Consider the following 26122-nt stretch of genomic DNA (forward strand, 5'->3'; position numbering starts at 1 on the left):
CATTACAGTGACATTCTTTGTTTTACAAAGACCACATTGTTTTCAGGTAATAATTAGGGTTGTTGTTCACCTTGCAGATGCGGGTTCCAACCAAGAAAGAACAAATGAAGGGAAGAATCCATCAGATGTGAACCGGATCTCATACCTTTCCTAAATAAGGATGTTGCTTACAGGAATAGGATGACTGTTAATACAGCGGCCTGTGTTGCTGGTTCACTGCCCACTGAGAAACTACAGGAGACCAGTTACACTTTGTTCTTTTTCTTAAGCCAACTACCTCCAAGTGCTTGCCCAGCCCTGGCTCAGAATAATCTGACTTAATGTTCACTGCCCACAGAGCCTGAGTCGGATTCGTTTGATAGTACACGTCCCTCGTCAGTAGTGAGACAGCTACAGATGCACTTCAAGAAAAACACTGCAGCCGGGTGTGGTGGCGCACACCTTTAATCACAGCACTAGGAGGCAGAGGGAGGAGGATCACTGTGAGTTCAAGGCCACCCTGAGACTACATAGTGAATGAGACCTTACCTTGAAAAAAAAGAAAGACACTGCATCTAACGGTGGTCTGGTATGCATGATGGCACTGGCATGTAGCTCACACAGGCCATGAATTCAGAAACTTATATGAAGAAATACTAGGTTACTAGACACATTATCTCTTCTTTTGTTTTTAGACACATTATATCTTTTGTTTTAAATTGTTAAATGAAAAAAATCTTTTTGGCAGATGTGAATTTTTAAAAAAATGAAACCTGGAGCTAGAGAGATGGCACGGTGGTTAAAAGGGCTTACAAAGCCTGCCGACCAGGTTTAGTTCCCCAGCCACCCATGTAAAGCTAGATGCAAAGTGGCATATGTGGCTGTGGTCCCTATGTGCCTATGACAATAGGACACAGCCAGGATAATTTGAATCTCATGGGCCATCTGGTCTGATGGTCCTTTGCATTTAGGTAGTACTTGTGCAGAGGCAAGCAACAGACCCTTTCTCAAAGAAGGTAGAGCTCAGACACCTCAAAGCTGTCCTTCTACCTCCACATGTGTGCCATGGTACATGTGCATACACACAAATAAATGTTTAAAAAATAAAATTTAGCCAGGGGTGGTGGCGCACACCTTTAATCCCAGCACTGGGGAGGCAGAGGTAGGAGGATCGCCGTGAGTTCAAGGCTGAGACTACATAGTGAATTCCAGGTCAGCCTGAACTAGAGTGAGACCCTACCTCAAAAAACCAAAAAAGGAATAAAAATAAATGTATTATCGGGGCTGGTTGGGGATGGCTTAGTGGTTAAGGTGCCTGCCTAGGAAGCTTAAAGACCCAGGTTCAATTCCCCAGTACCGATGTGTGGTGGTTTGATTCAGGTGTCCCCCATAAACTTAGTTGTTCTGGATGCTAGGTTCCCCAGCTGATGGCAATTGGAAATTAATGCTTCCTGGAGGGAGTGTATTGTTGGGGGCAGGCTTATGGGTGTTAGAGCCAGTGTCCCCATGCCAGTGTTTGGCACACCCTCCTGTTGCTATTGTCCACCTTAAATGGGCCAGGGGGTGATGTCCACCCTCTGGCTCATGCCATCATTTTCCCTGCCACCGTGGAACTTCCCCCTTGAGACTGTAAGCCAAAATAAACCTCTTTATCCCACAAGCTGCTCTTGGCTGGGTCATTTCTACCAGCAATGTGAAGCTGACTCACCAACATGTAAGCCAGATGTATAAGGTGGCACATGCATCTGGAATTCATTTGTTTGTAGTAGCTGGAGGCCCTGGTATGCCCATTCTATCTGTCTCTTTATCTTTGAAATGAATGAATAAATAAAGTGTGTTTTTAAAAAAAATATTATCACATATCAAGTCTAGAAACTTTTCAAATGTTTATAGAGAATTTCCAGTATAAGTTCACCTCAGATAACATTTCTATCAAGCTAAGTTGCTTCCCCCCCCCCCCCCCCCAGGTAGGGTGTTACTCTACTCCAGGCTGACCTGAAATTTACTAAGTAGTCTGGCGGTGGCCTTGAACTCATGGTGATCCTCCTACCTCTTCCTCCCAAGTGCTAGAATTAAAGGTGTGCACCACCACGCCCGGCAAGCTAAAGTTTTTTTTATTTTTTTTCTCAATTTTTATTAACATTTTCCATGATTATAAAAAAATCCCATGGTAATACCTTCCCTCCCCCCAAGCTGATGTTTTTGAGTGTTAAAATACAATTACACAGATGAGCCTAAATAATGGTACCAAACTGCCTGTATTTACTGAAAAGAAAACTAATAAATTAAATTAAAAAAAATACAATTAAGTTTGATCATAGGAATCTTACCTCTTAAAGAGGCATTTAGGTCTAGAAGGGTTCTGATACTAGTAACTAGCCCATGTCTTGGAATGTACTCTTGGCTTTGCATTCATTTGTGAATGAACTGGTATTCAAACTCACATTGCCTTCATCATTAAGCCAAATGTCTATGGTGAAATCTATATATTGATTATGGTAAGGATGTTTCTGCTCTAAAAATAAAATGAGGAAAATCTCATTAGTGTCCCTGGATGACCTCGGTTAATATAATTCCTGTCTATTCTGCTGAGCAAGAGATAAAAGATGCTCAAGTCACAAACTACTTTGTGGAACCACCACTCTTCAAAGAAGCTTGCATTGCAAATTAGGGGTGTGGGCTTTGAAGTCTGAATGCCTGGATTCAAATACTACCCATCATTAATGAGGTTTCCTTGGAAATTGGAAATGAAAACAGTCCATACCTCAGGGGATTTACAAAAATCTAATGAGTTCTTCTTGTGAATAATATACAGTATATGATATATAATAATTCCTATGGCCTAGGGCCTACCAGAAACTGGGCTATTTCTCCAAATACTGAAGGTTCTTCTTGCCCTCCACCCACCGCTCCCACACTTCAAGGTTTTCCTTCTTATTTTAAATTTGGGCTGGAGAGATGGCTTAGCAGTTAAGTGCTTGCCTGTGAAACCTAAGGACCCCGGTTCGAGGCTCGATTCCCCAGGTCCCACGTTAGCCAGATGCACAAGGGGGCGCACGCGTCTGGAGTTCGTTTGTAGTGGCTAGAGACCATTCTCTCTCTCTCTCTGCCTCTTTCTTTCTTTGGTGCTCTCCAAAAAATAAATAAAATAATTTATTTGCAAAGAGACAGGCAGAATGGGTTACCAGGGTCTCCTACTCCTATAAACAAACTCCAGATGGAGGAGCCACTTTGTGCTTCTGGCTTTATGTGGGTAGTAAGGAACCAAACCTGGGCCACAGGCTTTGCAAGCCAAGTGCCTCCAGCCACTAGACCATCTCCTTTGTCCCACTTCGTTTTCTTCTCCTTGTTTTTGGAGAGATGCCTTCATATTGGGCTGTAAAATCCCAACTGGAAGTGTTTCAAAAGGCTCTGTGTACTTGGAGAGGATTCATTTAGTATTTGTAGTTTTATTCCCCCATAGAAGGCTCCTCTCTGTCCTGCTTCACAGGCACCATTTCTGTTGGCTCAGGGTGACTTGCTCCTGGAAGCCTGGTGGTTAACAACAGAGTGGATCTTTTGGAAGAAGAACAGGGCAGATAGATTTGAGGGTATGTGAGTCCTTACTGGACTTTGCCATCTACCCTTGCTAAATTCATTTTTTTGTTTGTTTGTTTTTCAGAGTAGGGTTTTGCTCTAGCCCAGGCTGACCTGGAATTCACTACGTAGTCTCAGGTTGGACTCAAACTCACATTGATCCTCCTCCAAATGCTGGGATTAAAAGCATGTATCACCATGCCATGCTTAGATTCATTTTTTAAAATTTACGTATTTGCAAGCAGAGAAAGAGGGACAAAGAGAGAATGAATATAAATCAGTGTGCCAAGGCCTCTTGCCCCGTAAATGAACTCTAGGCACATGCACCATTTTGAGCATCTGCCTTTATGTGGGTACTGGGTAACTGAATCTGAGCAGGCAGGCAGGCAGGCTTTGCAAGATAGCACCTTTAAAGGCTGAACCATCTTTCTAGCCCCTAAATTCATTTCTTTTCTACGAAAGTGCATTTACTTTTCGTTAGCAAGCCACCCTGAATACATGATCATGCTTGAGGAAAATCTGCTTAGTATAGGATGACTATAAAGTCATGACAGGCCTTTGAAGAAACTATAAACTCAATCTTTAACATGTCAACACAATCAGAGTCAAGCAGAGTTTATTTTCCAAAAGGTTAAGAGGGCATGAGTGTTTGAACTTATGTCTCTGTGTTCTCAAACTGTCCTGAAATAAATGATTGAAAGACCTGTACCCTGACAATGATAGGAAGGGGTTGTGTTTGAGCCAAATACAGTCATTAGAGCAGTATTTTACAGTGTGGCTTGGAAACAGATATGCAGGGAAAGACACACAGGCCATGGTGGCAGTTGATGCTCAGCAATCTTGATGGTAACATTTTCATTCTAAGGGCTTTGAAGGAAAACGGGGGTCAACTGTTCTGAAGGGACATATGTTGGAAAACATGTATAAATATCAATGTGGCTGAACTACCAGCTATACTTCCTGTCTTTTTATGCCTCACATTGGGACACTACACACACCCCTGAGGACAGCTCCTTTCCCAAAGCATTAAGGCAGGCTTAGCCTGGTATTTGCTCTCAAACAAACAGAAGCACATTGTGAACTAGAGGTGTGGCTGTGTGGCTCAGTGGCAATGACTGCTTTGCATACAAAGGACTCAGTTCAAACAAAGGTAAAAGTACACTGAGGGCTGGAGAGATGGCTTAGTGGTTAAAGGCATTTGCCTGCAAAACCAAAAGATCCCAGTTCAATTCTCCAGGACCCACGTAAGCCAGATGCACAGGGGACGCATGTACCTGGAGTTTGTTTGCAGTGGCTAGAGGCCCTGGCCTGCCCATTTTCCCCCTCCCTCCCTCTCTCTCTCTCTCAAATGAATAAAACATTTTTTTTTAAAGTACAAGACTTTGGTTTTAAATTTAATTAAGTTTTGGTTTTGAAGCCAACCCAGAGTGATAGGGGGCATATATGCTTAATATTGACTGGAGGCACTGGGCATGAGAGAAATTGGACCTAAGTGGCTGTAACCCCAGCATGCAGAGGCTAAGGCAAGAGAATTGCTGCAAGTTAAAGCCTTGTCAAGAGTGAGACCCTGCTTTATAAAAACACTTGGGAGATTAGTAATAGGCTACAGAAGTAGAAGGTAGAAACCAGGCTCTGCCAATGTGAGGAAGTGAATTATTTCTATATTACATGGTTCACTAACAACCTCGGCCAGTCCTCTTTACTGAAGTCAGATGTCAAAAAGACACATGCCTTTCTGATGAAAAAGTCAAAAATATTTATGTATAAACTCACTATCAGTTACAACTTTAAAAAGCAGCTGAGATTTCTTCCCTAGGTGGTTGCAAACTGAGAGCACCGCTTGTTCTCTAAGGCACTCAGCGCCAGCACCAAGCGCTGGGAAGGGATGGGTTCCCAACCTAACTTCATGCAGAATGAGGACAGAAGTCCTGTGAAGATACACACATTCGGTTTGCTTTTGAGTTACTGTGTATGGACTACGGTTTTAAGGATGTCACCTTTTCATGGAAAAGAGTTAATCTTCTAATTATTGTAAACAAGGTTAGCCTGGTTATGCTGACAACAAGTATTATGCTTACCTGAAGGAAAACAAGATAATGGACCTAGGGATATATCACAGAGCTTTATGAATTTGAAAATATGCTGAATGACTAACACTGTGCTCCCCCCCAAATAAAGTCTCAGAACTGTACAAATTGAGTATGCCTGCATCTATTGTTGAAAACCATATTTGTAAGGGAGGCAGGCTACGGAAATGCATTTTACATGCTCTTCTCTTAACTTGACCTATGAGCTTGTTAGGTTATTTGAGGACCCAGCTTGGCTTTCTGTCACACCATAAGGATCATCCTGCAGTTTACTTTGAGCTTTTATTAGTGGCTGGTGTTGAAGGGAAAAGAAAGGAACAAGAATGGACAGAAAAACAGTGCTAACATAAACAAGCCCCACAAGTGAAAAAAGGCAGTTGCCTGAACTTTCCAAAACCATTCTGAAAAGACCTCCATTTAAAGATCAGTCACAGATCACAATATTCTTTCACAAGTGTTTTTACAGCCCAGTTTCTGCTTGCCAGCTGTTAAGCAGTGCACCTCCTCAACTCACACACTGCCCGAACCTCCCACTCAGTAGGCAGTACCAGGCTTCCTTAATGCTACTGGAGCTACAGAAGAAAATATTCTCATTACTTTCAAGTGGCACAACCAGATACTAGAAATTCCTTAGAAGGAAAAGGTTATATTACATACTGAAATTTTAAAATAGCAACAAGTAAACCGGGAGTGGTGGTGCACGCCTTTAATCCCAGCACTTGGAAGGCAGAGGTAGAAGGATCGCCGTGAGTTCGAGGCTACCCTGAGACTCCATAGTGAATTCCAGGTCAGCTTGAGCTAGAATGAGACCCTACCTCCAAAAACCAATAATAATAATAATAATAATAATAAAATAAAATAGCAACAAGTAAAGAGCTTACCACACAGCATGAAGACCTGAGAGGTCAGATCTAAAGAACTCATATACAATGCCAGGCAAGGTGGCATATGCTTTTATTCCTAGTACTGAGAAAGTGGAGACAGGGAATGCCTGTGGCTCAATGGCTAGCTAGTCTAGCCAAATCCGTGAGCTCAGTTCTGCAACAGTCCCTGACTCAAAGAATAAGATGGAGAGTAGCTGAGAAAGACCTCACCAAGATCAACTTCTGCACTCTGTACCCAGTCTCACACACGCAAACACACATGTACTTCCCTCACACAATATATGGAAAATAAATAAATATTCCCCTAAGTCACTGCTTTGCCATCAACTTTACTGAGCATAAAAATGAGTGTTGTTAAAGCTGGGTGTGATGTTAACCTCAGCACTCAGGAGGCAGAAATAGGAGAACACTGAATTTGAGGCCAGCTTGAGACTACAAAAATCTCAAAGAGAGAGGGGGGGGAGGGAGGGAGGGAGGGGGAGGGAGAGAGTTAGAGTTGAATATACACCACCTTAATATTTTATTTTCTTTTTTCTCTTTAATGCTGGGGAGAGAGCCCAGAACCTTTCACATGCTAGATATGAGCTCTATTAATGAGCTACATCCCATAGCCTTAAAACTATTTTTTATTTGTTTCCAGGAGAGAGGAGGGTGGAGAATAGGTGTGCCAGAGCCTCTTACTACTGCAAACGAACATCAGATGCATGTGCTATTTCGTGTATCTGGCTTTATGTGGGTCCTGGGGAACTGAACCTGGGCCAGCAGGCTTTGAAAGCAACTGCCTTTAACTGCTAAGCCATCTCCCTAGCACCTTTTTTGTTGTTGTTGGGTTTGCGAGGTAATAACTCACTCCAGGCCAGGTTGACCTGGAATTCACTATGTAGTCTCAGGGTGACCTTGAACTCACAGTGATCCTCCTACCTCTGCCTCCCAAGTGCTGGGATTAAAGATGTGTGCTGCCATGCCCAGCTACCTTTTTTCATTTTTTAACCCTCTAGCAGAAATGATGATAGGGCTAACAACAAGCTCTTTTTTTTTAAGGCCCAAACTGACTAAAAATAATGTAAACAGTCAAACCCAAACTTCATCAGGTCACTTGCTGGCATAAAATAGTGGAGACTGATATTCTCCCTTTACAAAAAAGGCTAGTCCACACAGTAAACTGTCACACAGGAACCGCCACTGGCAACTAAAGAAGTGAAAGGATATAAATAAAATATTCCACTGGAACTTGAAATGGACCAAGATGTGTACATTTAATGAGGTAGAATAAAGGGGAGATGAAAAAGTGTTTGCTTGGCTTACAGTATTTCATAGGCTACAGAATAAGGAATGCATATTGCAGCTGTTTACCTGTACCCCAAAGAGCTCCAAAGGCCAGATGAATTGACTTGTCATTAGTTGGAAGTTAGCAGTATGCAGTACTCTGAACGCAAAACTTGGGATTCCACAGAAATTCCTTTTAAAACATTCTGTAGGAAAGCGTACTTTAAGAGTAAGAACTATAACTTCAAAATCACTTCTGTATATCACCATTATTAATCACTGAGATCTTTAACAATGTTAAATGTCATATCGAGGGCTGGGGAGACAGCTCAGTAGGCAAAGTGACTACCTTGCAAGCATGAAGACCCAACTACCATCCCCATAATCCTCACTAAGAGACTTTAAAAGTGAGCATGGTGACGTGTTTGCAACGCCAGCACTGTGAGTTTCGAAACAGGGAGACCCCTGGCTGGAGCTCACTGGCCTGTCGCTCCAGTCTATTGGCAAGTTCCAGGCAAATAAGTGACCTTGTGTCAAAAATGGTGGGCGGTGCCTGAGGAGTAACACAGACAGACACACACACACACCATGCACATACAAAAAGATCCCACACGTAACTTGATCTTCTTACCCTTTGGTATGGAGATTATTAGCTACATATTGAGGGGAGGAAATGGAAGATTAGAGTCCCAGATCTTTAAGTGATAGACCTAGGTTCTTAAAAAAAAAAAAAAATCCTTCTTGAGCCAGGCATGGTGGTGGCACATGCCTTTAATCCCAGCACTCTGGAGGCAGAAGTAGTAATACTGCTGTGAGTTTGAGGCCACTCTGGGACTATACAGTGAATTCCAGGTCAGCCTGGGCTAGAGCAAAACCTTACCTAAAAAAAAAAAAAAGAATGAAAGAAACAAGAAACAAATATCCTTCTTGTGGCACCTTGAAAAGTGGTTGTCAAAGTGGTTAGGGCTGAGGTGTGGCTCAGAGGACGAGCACATCATGCAAGAGGCCCAGGGTTCCACCTGCAACAGAGCCCCACGCCAGAAAGCCCACTTTTTCTAGATCTCTCTAAGGCTGAGATTGGAGATATGTGCCTTTCCATAGGTACATATTCTCATAATGTTATGCACAAATACATTCTAACATATCAAATATAAAGTATGTTTTTTAAAATCAGCAAATTACCATCTTGGGTTGCTTGTGTGTAGGGTATGTGGCAGTGGGTGGGCCTACGGGCCAGAGGAGAGTATCAGGTGTCCTCCTCCATCACTCACCTGCCGTTTCCCTGAGGCAGACTCTTGGAGATTCCCGAACCTTGCTGTTTTTGAAAGATCCACTGGTTTTTGGGTTTTGCTTCCCACATGTCTTGGGTTTCGGGCGTGCATAGACACACTCAGGCCTCCTCAGTCCCTCATGCTTGTGTGGGAAGTGTTCTTGACCACTGAGCCACCTCTCCAGTCCCATTTTGAAATTTTAAGTGGAGGCTGGGAAGATGACTCAATAGGTAAAACACTTGCTGTGAAAATCTGAGTACCTGAGTTTAGATCCTTACACTCCAAGGAGAAGCCTAAAGCTGTGGCAGGCTTACATAACCCCAGCCTGTTTACTGTAAGATAGGTGGTGGAGAAAGGAGAATTTTCTGGAAACTACCTAATCGAACAGTTAACAAGAGACCTGCCTTAAAGCAAGATGGAAATCTGGCCTTTAAATTTCTTGGGGTGTGTGGGGGGAATCAAGGTAGGCTCTTGCTCTAGCCCAGGCTGACCTCCAATTTCCACTGATCCTACCTCAGATTCCTACTTCAGTGCTGGGATTAAAGGCATAAGCCAGCCCACTTGGCATATGTATATATATAGAACATGAACATACTATAATTTGATTGTACTCCTGTCCTATTTACACCCCCCCTTGTCTTTTTGCTTTCTTATTTTATATGCAAGAAATCTCTACTAACCCTGCCTCAAAATCTCAAATATATATATTAGAAAAAAGAAAAAGGGCTGGAGAAATGATTTAGCGGTTAAGCACTTGCCTATGAACCCTCAGGACCCATATTCTACTCTCCAGATCTTACCTTAGCTAGATGCATAAAGGTGAGGCAAGCACAAGGTCACATGTGTCCACTAGGTGGTATAAGCATCTGGAGTTTAGGTGCAGTGGCTGAGGCCTTACCATGCCAATTCTCTCTCTTAAAAAGGGAAAGAAAACTCCTTCTCTCACTTAAAATATAGTATGTAGTTATGCAAGTATTAAATGTCTATAAAAGAAAGTAAGACATGGTAAGAGGGCTGGATAGATGGCTTGGTGGATAAGGTGCTTGCCTACAAAAACAAAGGACCAAGGTTCAATTCCCTACACATAAACCATATATACACAAGGTGAATGTGTACGGAGTTCGTTTGCAATGGCTAGTCCTACAGAAACTTGGAATAGAAGGAACATATCAACATAATAAAGGGTATTTATAACAAACTTATGGCCAACATAATACTAAATGGGGAAAAAGATGAAGGTTTTCCAAAAAAAATCAGGAACAAGACAAGGGTGTCTACTAGTATATTACTTAATATACTACTAGAAGTCTTAGCTATAGCAATAAAGCAAGAAACACACATAAAAGAGATATAAATTGGAAAGGAAGAAATCAAGTTATCATTATTTGCAGATAATATGGTTCTATACAAAAAGGACCTTAAAGACTCTACCAGCAAATTCAGAGGTGATAAACACTTTTAGCAATGTAGCAGGAGACCAAATAAATCACAAAGAAATCAGTAGCCTTTCTATATGCTAACAACAAAAATGCTGAGGATGAAATCAAGGAATCACTGCCATTCAAAATTGCAAAGAAAGGGGCTGGAGAGATGGCTTAGCAGTTAAGCGCTTGCCTGTGAAGCCTAAGGACCCCGGTTCGAGGCTCGGTTCCCCAGGACCCACGTTAGCCAGATGCACAAGAGGGCGCATGCATCTGGAGTTCGTTTGCAGAGGCTGGAAGCCCTGGCGCGCCCATTCTCTCTCTCTCCCTCTATCTGTCTTTCTCTCTGTGTCTGTCGCTCTCAAATAAATAAATAAATAAATTAATTAATTAATTAATTAATTAAAAAGTGAACAAAAAAATATTTAAAAAATTGCCAAGAAAGAAAGAAAAGAAAGAGAAAGAGAGAAAGAATCCTGCAGGATGTGGTGGTGCATACCTTTAATCTAAGCACTCAGGAGGCATAGGTACTGCCATGAGTTCGAGGCCACCGTGAGATTACATAGTTAATTGCAGGTCAGCCTGGATCAGACTGAGACACTACCTTGAAAAACCAAAAAAATTTAAAAAATAAATAAAAGCACCTTGAAATAAACCTCACCAAAGTGGTCAAGGATCTCCACTATGAAAATTTTAAAACACTCAAGAGAGAAATTGCAGAAGACAATGGGAAATGGAAAGACATCTCATGTTCTTGGATTGAAAGAATCAATACTGTGAAAAAGAATCTACACATTTAATGCAATCAATCCCCATCAAAATTCAAATGCCATTTTTCAGGGTAATATACTTCTAGAATTTATTTGGAAGCAGAAAAAAAACCTCGAATATCAAAAACAATTTTGAGCAACAAAAATATGGATGGTGGTATCACCATACTGATTTTAAGCTATATTACAGAGCCATAGTAACAAAACCAGCATGGTACTGGCACAGAAACAGACATGTAGACCAATGCAACAGAACAGAGGACCCAGAACTGATAAGACCTTATTACTGAAGACTCTGCATGCTTGGGCAGCAGGGTCACTGAGAAATCTTGCTGGAGCTGAGCTATCTCCTCTCTGCAGACCACCTAGCAGAAAGTTGAAAAAAGCTATGCTGCATGCAGCTCTATGGTACAAGTCATTGGTAGAGATAAACAACAGTGGACACTGCAAACCTTTAGTTTTTTTTTTTTAATATTTTATATATTTAAGAGAGAAAAAGAGGGAGAGGGAGAGAATGGATGCATCAGGTCATCCAACTACTGCAAATGAATTCCAGGCGCAGGTGCCACCACCTTGTTGAACTAGCTTACATGGGTCCTGGGCAATCAATCCTGGGTCCTTTGGCTTTGCAGGCAAGTGCCTTAACCAATAAACCATTTAAGTTTGGCCAGCCAGACCAAATGTGCCAATAGGTGCAATAGTGGAACGTCTGTTATGGGGAAAACCAACTGTTCTCTAATCGGAATGGAGGCCCATTCCACGGGAGGGAATACATGCCTGATACTGAAAACCTATTATGGGGCATGTCACGAGCCCTAGGGATGAGACGCCTGTTGGTGTCTGGCTAAAGGTATTTATTTGGCTCACTGAACTTCCCGGTAACCACTTCTCTTAATGTTTATACGTTATACATACGTACATACATAATGTTCATTATTAATGCTACTCTTACTTATGATTAGAGAAATGTCTCTTTTCAGATGGGGGTGACCTCTGGGATGACTCAAAAGACACCACAGTGCTGAGATGAAGTGACAGAGGAGTGCTCAGCACTGAAATATCTCTTTCATACCTTCCAAGGTTCAGGGTCCACTGCAGAAGAGGTGGTGGAAAGAATGTAAGAGCCAAACGAAACTTTGGCTTCTTACAATGCTCTGTTCCACATACAAAATGGCCTAGATACCCATGACCTCACAGTATGTGGCACTACCTACATAAGACCATCATAAAAGGAGGAAAAGATGATGGAGTCAAAATAAAATCACTAATGGGGGGGGTGATATCGAGAGCTGAGTTGTGAAGGGGAAAGTGGGGGGAGGGAAAGAATTACCATGGTTTATTGTCTATAATTATGGAAGTTACCTACATCCTTAGCCATCAGGGAATTGAAAATTAAACCTACTTTGAGATTTCATTTCAGTCCTGTCAGAATGGTTATCGTCAAGAAAACAAATGATGGCTTAGTGGTTAAGGCATTTGCCTGCAAAGCCAAAGGATCCTGGTTTGACTCTCCAGAACCTACATAAACCAGATACACAAAGGGGCACATGGATCTGGAGTTTGTTTGCAGTGGCTAGAGGCCCTGGTATGCCCATTCTCATATTCATTCTCCCTCCCTCCCTCCCTCCCTTCTTTCCTCCTTCCCTCCCGCCCCTGCCTCTTACTTTCTCTCAAATAAATAAAATACATTAAAAAAGAAAACAAATGACAATAAATGTTGGCAAGGATGTGGAAAAAGGGGAAGCTCTTCTACACTGTTGGTGGCAATGTAACCTAGTACAGCCATTCTGGAAATCAGTGTGGAGATTCCTGAGACAGCTAAATATAGATTTACTACATGACCCAGCTATAGCATTCCTAGGCATATATCCTAAGGACTCTTCTCACTACCATACAGATACTTGTACAACAATGTTTATTGCTGCTCTATTCACAATAGCTTGGAAATGGAACCAGCCTAGATGTCCTTCAACAAATGAATGGATAATAAAGATGTACATTTACACAATAGAGTTCTATACAGAAGTTTAAAAAAATGAAGCTATGAAATTTGCAGGGAAATGGATGAATCTGCAAAGGATTATACTAAGTGAAGTAACCCAGGCCCAGAAAGCCAAATGTCACATGTTCTCTCTCATATGTGGATCCTAGTTACAAATGTGCAGACCTGTGTGTGCGTTAGAGTGAAAATTGATAGCAGAAGCCAGTAAGCTAGAAAAGGGCTATAAGGGAGGGAAGAGAGGGGTGAACTTAAGGGGATGGTACTGTATATATGTAAGTAGATGGACAGATTACAGTGGGTGGAATGGCCTAAGAAAGGTTGAGATCGAGTAACATGAATGTGGGGAGAGGGGTAATCAAAATTCAGGATATTGTGAATAAGCCTCATGATAACCTACTTTTTTGGACAATGCAACACCCAGAAGCCATAGACTTACTAGAAAAATTTCAGTGCTAGAGAGTTGTTGGCCAGGGAGGTTGCTGATGGCCCCAGAACATTACAAGCCATTGCTGAGGCATTATAGGTTATAGACCACAAGTTCAAATCTTTATAGATTATCTCTGCAACAGCTACTGATTGTGATGGGCTAGTCATTCACAGGAAGGTAAAATCCAACAAAATGTGGTGATTTAAAAGTACTAAAATGAGCTACACTGTTATGTTTCAAGTGGTGTGGGATAGCTTACAGAATTGCACATTTGGGTTACAATTCTGGCTTGACATCTTGGGAGGCAACAACTTTCTTGCACACATACTAGAGAAATTAAGATTCCTAGCACTTTTATTTCCTAGCATACCTTAAAAACCCTGGAGAAAAGGCCTGATCAAACGAGGGAAAAAAGGACTGCAGTGACAATGGGTCCACAAAGTCCCAAGATATCTGCTTTTCTGCTTTGTCCACAGAGGAGCCTGAATGTGGAGTGGAGACTCCCACATGTATGTGTGTGGCATTTGGATAAACAGCACCAATGTGTGAGGCCCTGTGGTCCTTCCTACTTATTTCCCCAGAGAAAAAGATGTTTCTGGGGGCATTTCCTTCAGTTCCCTTTACTAGAGCTGTACTTCCCAGTCTTTAAGTAGAGATGCTTAATACATTCAAGTCACACACTACTCAGGGCAAAGACATTACTCTGGTCTCTTCAGATCATATAAATCTTTTGCCTTTTAAGGCAATGACAAACATTTGAGATGTAACAAATTTCATTCCCTGTTTTGGGGGGGGTGGTTTTGAGGTAGGATCTCGCTCTAGACCAGGATGACATAGAATTAATTATGCAGTCTGAGGGTGCTCCTCCCCCCCCCCCCCCCCCCCCGTAGAGTCTCACTCTGGCCCAGGCTGACCTGAAATTCAGTGTGGCCTCAAACTCATGGCAATCCTCCTACCTCTGCTTCCTGAGTGCTGGGATTAAAGGCGTGCACCACCACACCTGGCTTAAATTTCACTCTCAAGTAAAATGCACCTTTATTTTTTTTCAGCGCCACATTGATAAATTACTGCATGTTTGGTATGTGTTACTAAGTGTCTTTCATTTAAATTGTACTTGGGTTATTGAATAATTTTTGGTGGCATGTATTTTGGTGAAAAACCTAACTCAAATGGGGTTGAGAAGAGTGATGGCAGTTTTTGAAGCCCCTAGTTAGCAACCATGTATAATGTTGAGAAAAGAGAAGGGTCCAACAGCCCTACATCATGGGGCTATCTGCCCACCAAGGCTAGGCCCCCAGCCCTGTGACGTCAAAGGGTTGCTTTCAAACTCTGCAAGCCAAGACTCGCGGTTATAAACAGATTTCAGAGATAAACACTGGGTCAGGCTCATGATCTCATCTGGCAGCTCCACATATTTCCCATCCAAAAGTTTCAGCTGGATTCTCATTAATTAGGACTCTTCAACCACCTTGAGCAAGAGGCTTGGAGAAACTAAGGGAGACAATTTCAAAACTGATAAGAAACATACTGACATGGTGCCGAGTGGGGGAGGAGGCCTGGGAGAGGCCATCTGGATACTTGCATTTGTGAAAAGTTTTGTTTAGTAGAAATAACCTAACTCACAAGCTTTATAAATATTAAGATCAAAAGTCCTAACTCGCACAGCTGTCAGGAACGCCTGTGACACGGGAAGCAAGAGACTGACATGCAGGCATCTGTCTAACAAAACCCAAAGGGCCTTAGTATGACGAGAGCCCGCTGCCATGACCAGGGCACCCTTCTGTGCTCGGTTTGACGACTCCCATCTTTCTTTGAGGGGCAGGGTGCATTGAGAGCTCTGGCAAATGAACTGCTTAGTGGTCTCCCTTTAATGCTTACAAAGCCAGACAGACCTCCATTTCACAGATGAGGAGCCTGGCACATTCCCTATGTTAATGGGAATTGTGTGAAAGGCTACAATGACTATACATAAATAATTATAGTGTTAACTTGAGGGACTTATGAAAATGAAAGAGTTAAATTTTCCTGATTGGTGTATTTTTTCACAACATGTGGCACTACCAAATGCTTTTATTTGTGTCAGTGGGGCGAGACAGGGACAGAGGGACAGAAAAACAAAGACAGGCAGCAGGGGTGGCACACTAAGACCTCTTGCTACTGCAAAGGAACTCCAGATGCAGGCACCACCGAGCCACGTTCTGCCTCTGGTTTCATGTGAGGAACTGCACCTAGGTGAGCAGGCTTTGCGTTTCCTCAATCCCCTCATTCCGCCGGCTTGAGATGGGGTCTATCTCTCGTTGTGGTTTCTGCTGCTGGAGAAGTCAGGCTAGCCGGCCCGTGAATTTTGAGACTCTCCTGGCTCCACCTCCCATTATGGTAGAGTCACTGGATCACACAAATGTACACCACTTTGTAGTCTGGCTTTACAAGTGCTAGGCATTGGCCTCAGAATTTCAGGCTTCTGAAGAAATGCCCATTCACCACTGAGCCAGATCATGGATCAGCCCTCAAATACTTTTTTTTTGGCTTTTTGAGGTACGGTCTCACTCAAACCCAGGCTGACCACTATGCACTATGATTCACTATGCAGTTGCAGGCTGGCCTCGAACTCACAACAACCCTCCTGTCTCACAAATGTTGTGATTAAAGGTGTACTCCACCACACCCAGCTCTCAAGTACTGTTTTAAACATTTTTTTATTACAACTTAGTAAACTTTTTCCTTTTGAGGCTGGGTCTCACTCTAGCCCAGGCTGATCTGGAGTTCACTCTATATGCTCAGGATGACTTCAAACTCACAGAAAACCTACCTCTGCCTCTGGAGTGCTGGGGTTAAAGGCATGCACCACCATGCCCGTTCCTGTTCATGGATTTTTTCTTTTCAACATAGGGTCTCACTTTCGACCAGGTGACTCCAAATTTATAGCAATCTTCCTACCTCTGCTTCCCAAAAGCTGTGATTAAAAGCACATGCACCTCATCCAGCTTATGAAAACTTTCTAAAACTTTAATGTAAAATTAATAATAATATACTGCTCAATCAATAAATTTCAAAAAACTAGGAAATAATTTAATGATATATCTAGCTCCATATATATCCTGATTTCCTCTTAATCTTTCATTTATTATAGTCATGGCCAACTTTTCTTTTTTGTCGTTCAAAGCAAAACTGCTTTTATTTCAAAATCTAACAGTTGAGTTTTCCCCTCTCCATTATTTATTCAAAAGGGGTTTTATTTCCTCTGATCAGGGTAAAACCCAAGGATTGGTGTGCCCTAGAGAAGTGGTCTAGCCCTGAGTCACACTCCCAATTCTATTCCTTATTAACAAGTAATACACATAAGGATAACACAGCTCCATTCATTAGAACTGCCATCGCAAAAAGGTTGCTAACCCCTGTTGAATAGCATTCCAAGAGCACTCACATCTACAACTTAAATCAGTCAAAAGCATCTGTCAAGAACCTAATGGCGCTGGGCATGGTAGCACATGTCTTTTATTCCAGCACTCAAGAAGCAGAGGTAAGAGGATCACCATGAGTTCAAGACCACCCTGAGACTACACAGTGAATTCAAGATCAAGCTGAGCTAGAGTGAGACCCTGCCTCAAAAGAAGCAGCAGCAGCTGTTGCTGCTATTGGCACTACATAGATCTAGTAAGAAATTTTAGGTATGTACCTAAAGGAAAAGAAAAATGGGAACCTAAGATGCCAGTAATGCCAATGGATCACCCTAACATCATTCACAATAGTAAAACAAAAACAATAGTAGTGACCACCAACACATAAACAATTATATCCCACAGTGTAATACTTTTCAGCCACGAAAAGAAGTTACAAAGTTGGGAACACAGGGTGAGTTGTAGCATGGGTGAGGCCCCAAGTTTGATCTTTAGCACTCCTAAAACAAAATGATTCTTAAAAAAACACAAGATGACAGCCAGGCATGGTGTACATGCCTTTAATCCCAGCACTTGGTAGGCAGAAGTAGGAGGATTGCCATGAGTTCAAAGGCCCTCTGAGACTATATGTGAATTCTAGGTCAGCCTGAGCTGAAGCAAGACCCTACCTCAAAAAAAAAAAAAAAAAAAAAAAAAAAGGCTGAAAGATCCTGAAAATTATTATGCCATTATACTGAGGAGAGAAAAAAAAATCAGAAACAGCTAGGCATGGTGGTACACACCTTTAATTCCAGCACTCAGGAACCAGAGGTAGGAGAGTGAGTCTAAGGACTGCCTGGGATGACAGAATGAGTTCCAGGTCAGCCTGGGCTACAGTGAGACCCTACCTGGGAGGGAGGAGTGGAGAATAGAGAACTTTGTAGAATCAGAAGTAGAACAGGGGTAACTAGGTATTGAGGGCAAAGCAGAATGAGGAGATATTGCTTACAAAGGTTTTGCATGGGTTAATGAAATGCTTCAGGAAATACTGGTGATGGCTCCACGGCTTGATCACTGTCATTAATTGTATACTTAAAAAGTGCTAAGAGGGCTGGAGAGATGGCTTAACGGTTAAGCGCTTGCCTGTGAAGCCTAAGGACCCTGGTTCGAGGCTCGGTTCCCCAGGTCCCACATTAGCCAGATGCACAAGGGGGCGCACGCGTCTGGAGTTCGTTTGCAGAGGCTGGAAGCCCTGGCATGCCCATTCTCTCTCTCTCCCTCTATCTGTCTTTCTCTCTGTGTCTGTCGCTCTCAAATAAATAAATAAATAAATAATTTTAAAAAAAAAGTGCTAAGAGCTGGAGAGATCGCTCAGTGGTTAAAGTACTTGGCTGCAAAGTCGCAGAACCCAGGTTTGATTCCCTAGTACCCACACAAAGCCAGATGCACAAGATGGCACATAAGTCATTTTCTCTCAATAAATGAAATATATTTTTAAAAATCTGTTAAATGTTAAGTTTGAGGGAGGACTTCTGTTGTTGCTACTGCTGTTTTTCTTTTTAAGGCAGTGTCTCACTCTAGCCCAGGTTGACTTGGAACTCACTCGGTAGACCAAGCTAGCCTCAAAGTCATAGTGATCCTACTACTTCTGCCTCTTAAGTGCTGGGATTAAAAGAATGCATCACCATGCCCAGCCTGAAATGTCAAATATATTTTGATTTTCCAAGGTAGGGTCTTACGGTAGCCCAAGCTGACCTCAAACTCACAGCCTGAGTGCAAGGATTACAGGTGCACCACCACACCTGGCAAATGTCAAGATTTTTAACCTATGATTTGAACATAATTTAACTGTTAATTGCCTAGAAATACTCAGAGGGTCCAGTGGTGGCTATGCCTTTAATCCTAGCACTCAGGAGGCCAAGGTAAGAGCATCATTTTGAGTTCAAGGCCAGTATGAGACTACATGTTGAATTCCAGGTCAGCCTGAGCTAGAGTGACACCCTACCTTGAAAAACTAAATAATAATAATGATTATTATAATGTAATCAAAACCACTGACTTTTAATTATATATGAATTTATCAGCAAAGTTCTTTCAAAGAGATAGCGTACTGTCAGTTAGAGATCACTTACATCAATGAGTACAGTTTGAGAAAGCAAAACACTGTGAGGTGTAGTAATGTAGATAATTTAATTACAATGGACTTCTTTAGTTGTAATAGAACTTAAAATTTTTAATCCCAGGACTCAAAGCAAAGTGTATAGGAGGGTTGTTGTGAGTATGAGCTAGAGGCCAAATTGATACTATATAGTGAACTTCAGCTTAACCTAGGCTAGAGGAAGAACCAATAAATAATTAAAGGGCCTAAGCTAAAACCTACTGAGTAGCTATTGAAAATTAGGTGACGAAGCCTGGCGTGCTGGCGCACACCTTTAATCCCTGCACTTGGAAGGTACAGGTAGGAGGGTTGCCATGAGATTGAAGCCACCCTGAGACTATATATCTTGAATTCCAGGTCAGCCTAGGCTAGAGCGAGACCCTACTTCAAAAAATAAATAAGTAAAAACAAAATTAGGTGAGGAAAGAGCTTAGCAGTTAAAGGCACTCACTTGGAAAGCCTACAGCCCAGGGTTCAATTACTCAGATGCACAGATGGCACATGCATTTGGACTTCAAAGCCTGTTCTCCACACTTCTTTTGAAAATGTCCACAAATCAGAAGTTTTTCAAGCTGTGTTCAGGTTGGCTTTACTTGAGAGTACCCGCTGCCCTTCCCTGGCAAGGGAAGGGAAGAACGACTCACAGAAAGTATCCCCCCAGCACAAGCAGGCCACATACTTCCATCGTGGGAAACAGATGAGGTTTTCACTCACTGGGTAAACACAGCAATAAAGAACCTGCCGGCAAGTCTGGGTTTGCCCTGTTCTTAGTCTAATTTGGGAATTTTTGCTATGAAAAAAAATATTCTCTATTGAGAAGGTTTGAACAACCTCTGATAAAAGCTCAGTATTACCATAATCCTAGTATATCTTTTCAAAAGACTGTAGACTGGCTAACCACAGTCAGAAAGTAGCAGAAAATAAATGGATTCTTAAAAAAATCAGTTATTTGGAGAAAGACTAATTAACACTAAAAACAGAATCAGACAGTAACCACAACAGAATAAAAACAAGAAGAAAACCTGCAAACTGGAGAAGTGGTTCCTGATATGTCAACAATTCTCTACAGAGAAGTGTTGTGGATCAAGGCTTGAGTTTCCCGACAGTGGAATAAAACACATCGCTGCGTTCAACTGTCCCCATAGGAATTTGAGGAAATGCTTTAAAAAAAGGCTTGGACAAATGCCATGAGAGGACAATTTTTATTTATTTATTATTTTGGTTGTTCAAGGTAGGGTTTCACTCTAGCCCAGGCTGACTTGGAATTCACTATGTAGTCTCAGGGTAGCCTCAAACTCATGGCAATCCTCCCTCTGCCTCCTGAGAGCTGGGATCAAAGGTGTGTATCACCACACCTGGCAAGGTCAAAATTTTGTAATAGCTGTAAGCAGCACATGTTTTTAAGTCACCAAGTAGAAAAGATGGCCCCAGAAAGAACATAAGAGGTTGGCTCCCCACTTCATGAATAAGAACATTATCTTGAACAGGTTCATGTTTTCTGGAAAGGAAACTATGACATACAAAACTTTATCATGGTTACCTTTCCTAGTCAATATGAATTAAATAAGCTATTACCAACACTATGTAATAGGTTATCGTGTGTAATAATGTAACAACAGGCAATGAATAGAATAAGCAAAAAAAAAAAACAAAAGAGCAGTCTTAGCCAGGCATGGTGGTGCACGCCTTTAATCCCAGTACTTGGGAAGCAGAGGGAAGAGGATTGCCATGAGTTCGAGGCCACCCTGAGACTCCATAGTGAATTCCAGGTCAGCCTGGGCTAGAGTGAGACCCTACCTTGAAATAACAAAAAAATAACAAAAACCACCGCAGTCTTAGGACTACTCACAGAGTATTTGCCTTGAGTTGAGCCATGAAACAAGCAATTTATTTACGCCACCACACCTGACATAAATTTTTGTAAAAAAGACAGGCCTGAGGTGTTTGAGTCAAGTCCTAGCTACAGCTCCATACCGAGCCTTGCAGACTCAATGATTCATCCTCTCTAGGTCTGCTTCCCTAACTACAACACAGGGGCGGGGGGGCTCTAGTACACAAGAGCACCAACTCTTTACATGCAAAAGCTAAAAACATCAAGAGTTCAACCAATGCCCTCCACTCAAAGTCAGCCCTGAGCAGCTCACTGATCTGCCCGTGAACAGAGTTCCTCAGAGCCACAAACTGCCCTTATTTGGGGTCTTCCTAAGTAGTAACTGACATAAATGATTGATTAGGGGACAGGGTGCTGCCACAAGACGTGTGACAAGTTAAGATAAGTAAAGTGGAGCACAAGTAGACTGACGGATAACCAGACCCCAGGACCAGAAAGCTCAGCCTAAACACCTGTTTCTGAGTGCCTGGAAAAAAAATCACAAAGCTGACAGTGGTGGCACATACCTTTAATCATGGCATTTAGGAGACTGAGGCAGGACAAGTAACATGAGTTGAGGGTAGCCTGGACTACGAGTGAGTTCCCAGTCAGCGGAGGCCAGGGTAAGACCCTGCCTCAAAAAGAAAAAGGTAATTCAAAAAAACTTCAATTGTTCATTACATTGGACTTAGTATAGTAAGGAAAAAAATATAACTTTTTTGTTATTTTTATTTATTTGAGAGCAACAGAGAGAGAAAGAGGCAGAGAGAGAGAGGGAGGGAGGGAGGGAGGGAGGGAGGGAGGGAGAGAATGGGCTCGCCAGGGCCTCCAGCCACTGCAAACGAACTCCAGATGCGTGCACCCCCTTGTGCATCTGGCTAACGTGGGTCCTGGGGAGTCAAGCCTCGAACCGAGGTCCTTGGGCTTCACAGGCAAATGCTTAACCGCTAAGCCATCTCTCCAGCCCAAGAAATATAACTTTTGATAATTATCATTTATGAAAACATCAAACCAGTTATTTTCTTTAAAAAGTTTAGTATACTACCCCACTTAGGAAATGAGGGAATGTTGCCAGCATAGATGGCCAAGGTCACTGTAAAGCTTATTGTTCAGACAGGGACATCTTCATACACACACCAGAAACCAGGCAAAGCAAGCAGCTTCTATGGCCATACATAGTGAGCCAAGCCTCTATGGCCGGTACTTCCTTTACAATTAACAATGAAGCTAATGTTAAAGGACCCAAGAGTATTTCTGCATTTAGAAAGATGCCTGTCTAGTTAGAATTAAAAAACAAACAAACAAACACTTAGCCTAAACTGAACTTGTTCTAGTTTAAAATTTGTTTTACCAATAATATTCTGGATGCATCAATGTATAATAGGAAAAATTTTTTTAAAATCTTTCTATTGTTCTTTCTTTCTGTTTCTGTAGAGCTGGCAATCAAACCAGGGCTTTGTGAATGCTAGACACACATCCTATCACTGAGCTCTATAAAATAAGTTTTTGTAAAAACTTCAGTTCTACAGTATATACTATGAACTTTTGGTAATCAAAAAATAATTGGTTTACACTTTGTTTTGTACCAGAAGGCATTTAATTATGCTGAACATATATCATTACTCAAAAGTGGAAAAATTCTAGACACTTTGGAAGATCCAAGAATCCTGAGATGTTCTTTCTTACGTGCTTTACGCACAGAGAACATATATCTGTTTCAAAGTTTGAAGCCTTTTCAGGACTGTCACAAACCCCTCATGCTGAGTAAGCATTCCCAGAGTTCTCCTGGGGCCTCAGAGTCATCCGGTATCATCAGGTCTCTAACATTACCCTCTTGGACAGATCTGCGCAGGAGCACTTGGCAGGGCAACTGCAGGTACCACAAACACTAAGCTCGGTGACAAGTGCCAAGGACCCTACTGCATACATGGGAACTCATAGTTCAGCACTGGTTAAGGCGCAAGCTAAGCAAGCAAACCACTCACTAAGCTTCATCCTCAGCCCAGGAGCCAAGACATTCATTCTAAAGAGAAACATGCACAGTCCTTCCTTTAACTATCAGACTATAAAGATAATGGCCCCTTTGAGCCAGGCGTGGTGGCTCACACCTTTAATCCCAGCACTCAGGAGGCAGAGAGGAGGGGTAGGAGGATCACCGTGAGTTTGAGGACACCCTGAGACTCCATAGTGAATTCCAGGTCAGCCTGGGCTAGAGTGAGACCCCCTCCAAAAAAAAGATAATGGCCCCCAAGACTTAGGGTAGAAAAAGGGCTGGGGTCCTGGAACCAGCCAAAGGAAAAGCTTTTTTTTCCAGGAAAGAGATTTCACTCAATACTGACACCTTGTAGGACAATCCTGGAGCCAGGAGCCAAGAGCCACAAAGATGGGCAGGATAACAGCTTCACCAGGCTTTCTTAGCTAAACACATGTCTTGCCCTCTATTTAAACCTAAACCCCTCAGAACACAGAACCCCAAAGATGGACTTGGTGATATCCCTGGGCCTCTTTATTTGTTCCTCTTTCCAATGTGGCCATCAAGTATATCTTTTTTCCTCTGCTTTCCACCAGGACATACCTCTTTAGCTGGTACAGTAAAGACAGGTGGTTTAGCCAGGCTAAAGGAATGCCAGAGCCCAAGCTCTGACCATAACAACCCCAGTAGAATTTGCATCTGATTTCTGACCCAAATAGGTTCTAGGGTACTGTGTGGTGATGTCATGAGTGCACACTTACGTTCAAGGCGTTCTTTGCAGCTTCTGCTTCAGAGCGACTGTCAAAACTGACAAAACCTACGGGCTGAGGAAAGAAAGAGGTAAGTGAAGGAAAAAAAAATATCAAAGAATGCCATTTTCTTTTCTAGGTTAAGGGTGATGCCAAACTGAAGAACTAAGATAAAGAAATGACCACAGGCAGTGAGTAGAAATAAGAAAGCCAGTCCAGAAAAAAATCACGACTGAGTGGCTTAGCCAAATCTCTAACATAAATTAAAAGGACAGTGAGGGTAGTTCTTCAAGGGAACAGCCAAGTATTTACAGAATCATAAAAAGAGAGCACAGAATTCTCAAAGTGTATGGAGGTGAGTAGTGGTGAACAAAGGGACAGGAGAAAATTCGGGTTGGAGAGGCTCTACTCCCCTTCACCGTACCTCAGTTTCTTCATCTTTTAAAATGGAAAGAGAACTGAATCACCTTTTGGTACACTGTAAGTGCAAGGAATACAATGACACGGAGATAAAAGGCCTATGTTCTCACTGCATGACCAATATTACAAAGTGAACATTTCCATCTCAGATCCCAAGGGTACCTTCAGGAAAACCTTATTGAATTAGGTATGTAAAGTACAGTGTTCCATGTAGACAGGAGTCGTAATCCCTCAGGACCTTGCAGAGCAAGCAGCAGGGTGCCTGAGCTCAGTTAGGTGTGATGTACCGGAAATGCAGTGAGCGGGGACCAAGTATGCCAAGTGTTGAGCTTACAAATAATAAATGCCTGCAGCCAATCTCCAAGAAGCTGGCAGGAACTTCAGGGTCCATTCTGTGCCTTCCATGCTCTGGCCTATACTTAGGACTCTGCCTGTGGCTATTATGATTAGACAAGCAGCATGATGCTTCATCATCTGATAGACACAGCATAACTGTTTATGAATGCAAGAGAATCTGGATAATAATGCCTTTCCTTGGAAAAAACAGATCAGTCTCAATATATAACTATGATAGAGGCATGGTGTTTTCCACCTTTGGAGATAGGGTCAAAACATCCTAGCTGGAGACTATAAAATCATGTATCATTTTTCTGTGCTACTTCCTAATCAATACCACCTTTAATTTTGAGCTCAAGACAAAAAAAATAAAAGTATTAACTGAATTTAAAGTGCTTATTAGGCATCATTGACCAGTAATGACCATCTTATTTAAAAGTTCCAAATTCTTACCTGCTTAGATGTGAGCTTGATAAGAGAACCCTCATAACCCTGAAAAGAAAGAAAAATTAAGTTTAGGCATATATGAGTAGAAGTGTTAAAAACTAATTGTGATACCATCTTCCTTAAGTAAAATAAGTCAATATGACAGTCACCTCTATAGTTCGGAAAAATGCCTTCGAAGTAAGTGGGGGAAACACCGTGTGCACACGTGCACAAATCGCATGGCCAGTTGTATGCCTAGGACCTAAGTTCATGTAATGTCATGTTTCTCTTCCTTACATTGTTCATGAAACAGTATAAGGTGTGTGTGTGTGTGTGTGTGTGTGTGTGTGCGCGCGCGCGCGCGTGTGCGTCTGTTTGTCCATCCGTCTGTCCCCAGGTAAAGTCTAGATCTAGCCCAGGCTAGATCACTATATAGTAAGGCTGACCTCGAAATCAGACAGTGATCCCACTACCTCTGCCCCTCCAGCAAATGCTGGGACTAAAGACATGTGCCTGGCAGTATATTAAGAGAAAAATTAAGCATGTTTGACTGAGTCATACAATTTTTATTAAAATAAAAATGTGTTTGGCATATGCAAGGCACAATTTACTGATCAGAACCTCAAAACTGCCAGGTGTATAGCTCAGTGGTAGGGTGTTTGCCTAGACTGCACAAACCCTTGTGTTTAGTGCTTAGTACAGCAAAAACACCATTAAACAAAACACATCAAAATGACTAGAATGGCCTGAGAGACAGTGCAATGGTGTTTTGCCAGGTTCTTCTGCTTAATGAAGCAGTCAGCTTTCAGGGTGGTAGTCTGAAGGGACATGCAAAACCCCCATGAGGTTTCTTTCCAGTTCCTCCTGGAAACATCCTTCCCTCCCTCCCTGCCTCTCTCTTCCAGGTAAGAGTAACAGCATGTGCTTGTTTCTGAAAATAATCACTGGCTGGTAGCTTGCACTGACAGATGCCTAAGGGGGGAAGACACTGCCTGCCATGATTGAAGACTGCACTTATCAGAGCAGAAAGAGGATGTGCAGAGCAGGGTCAGCGGCCAGGGACTTTAATTAAAGAGGATTGTTACGAACGTACCAAGGTCTTGACTTTAGAGTCTGGGTTTCTGGGCAGGA

At 42.3% G+C, this 26122-nt stretch overlaps 1 protein-coding gene across 4 annotated transcripts in view; it reads right to left on the reverse strand.

The window, feature by feature from the left end:
- The window catches only part of Rbpms (RNA binding protein, mRNA processing factor), a 193090-nt gene that overhangs the window by 75713 nt on the left and 91255 nt on the right, over positions 1-26122 (reverse strand). For all 4 annotated transcript variants that reach the window (XM_045159490.1, XM_004666936.3, XM_045159489.1 and 1 more), the window contains exons 3-4: positions 25019-25057; positions 23822-23884 (exon numbers count right to left, since the gene is read on the reverse strand). In XM_045159490.1, the coding sequence (XP_045015425.1) occupies positions 23822-23884; positions 25019-25057 (102 nt within the window). The remainder of the gene's footprint in view (positions 1-23821; positions 23885-25018; positions 25058-26122) is intronic.

Source organism: Jaculus jaculus, chromosome 9 (genome assembly GCF_020740685.1).
Source record: "Jaculus jaculus isolate mJacJac1 chromosome 9, mJacJac1.mat.Y.cur, whole genome shotgun sequence".
In the NCBI taxonomy this organism is placed as follows: domain Eukaryota; kingdom Metazoa; phylum Chordata; class Mammalia; order Rodentia; family Dipodidae; genus Jaculus; species Jaculus jaculus.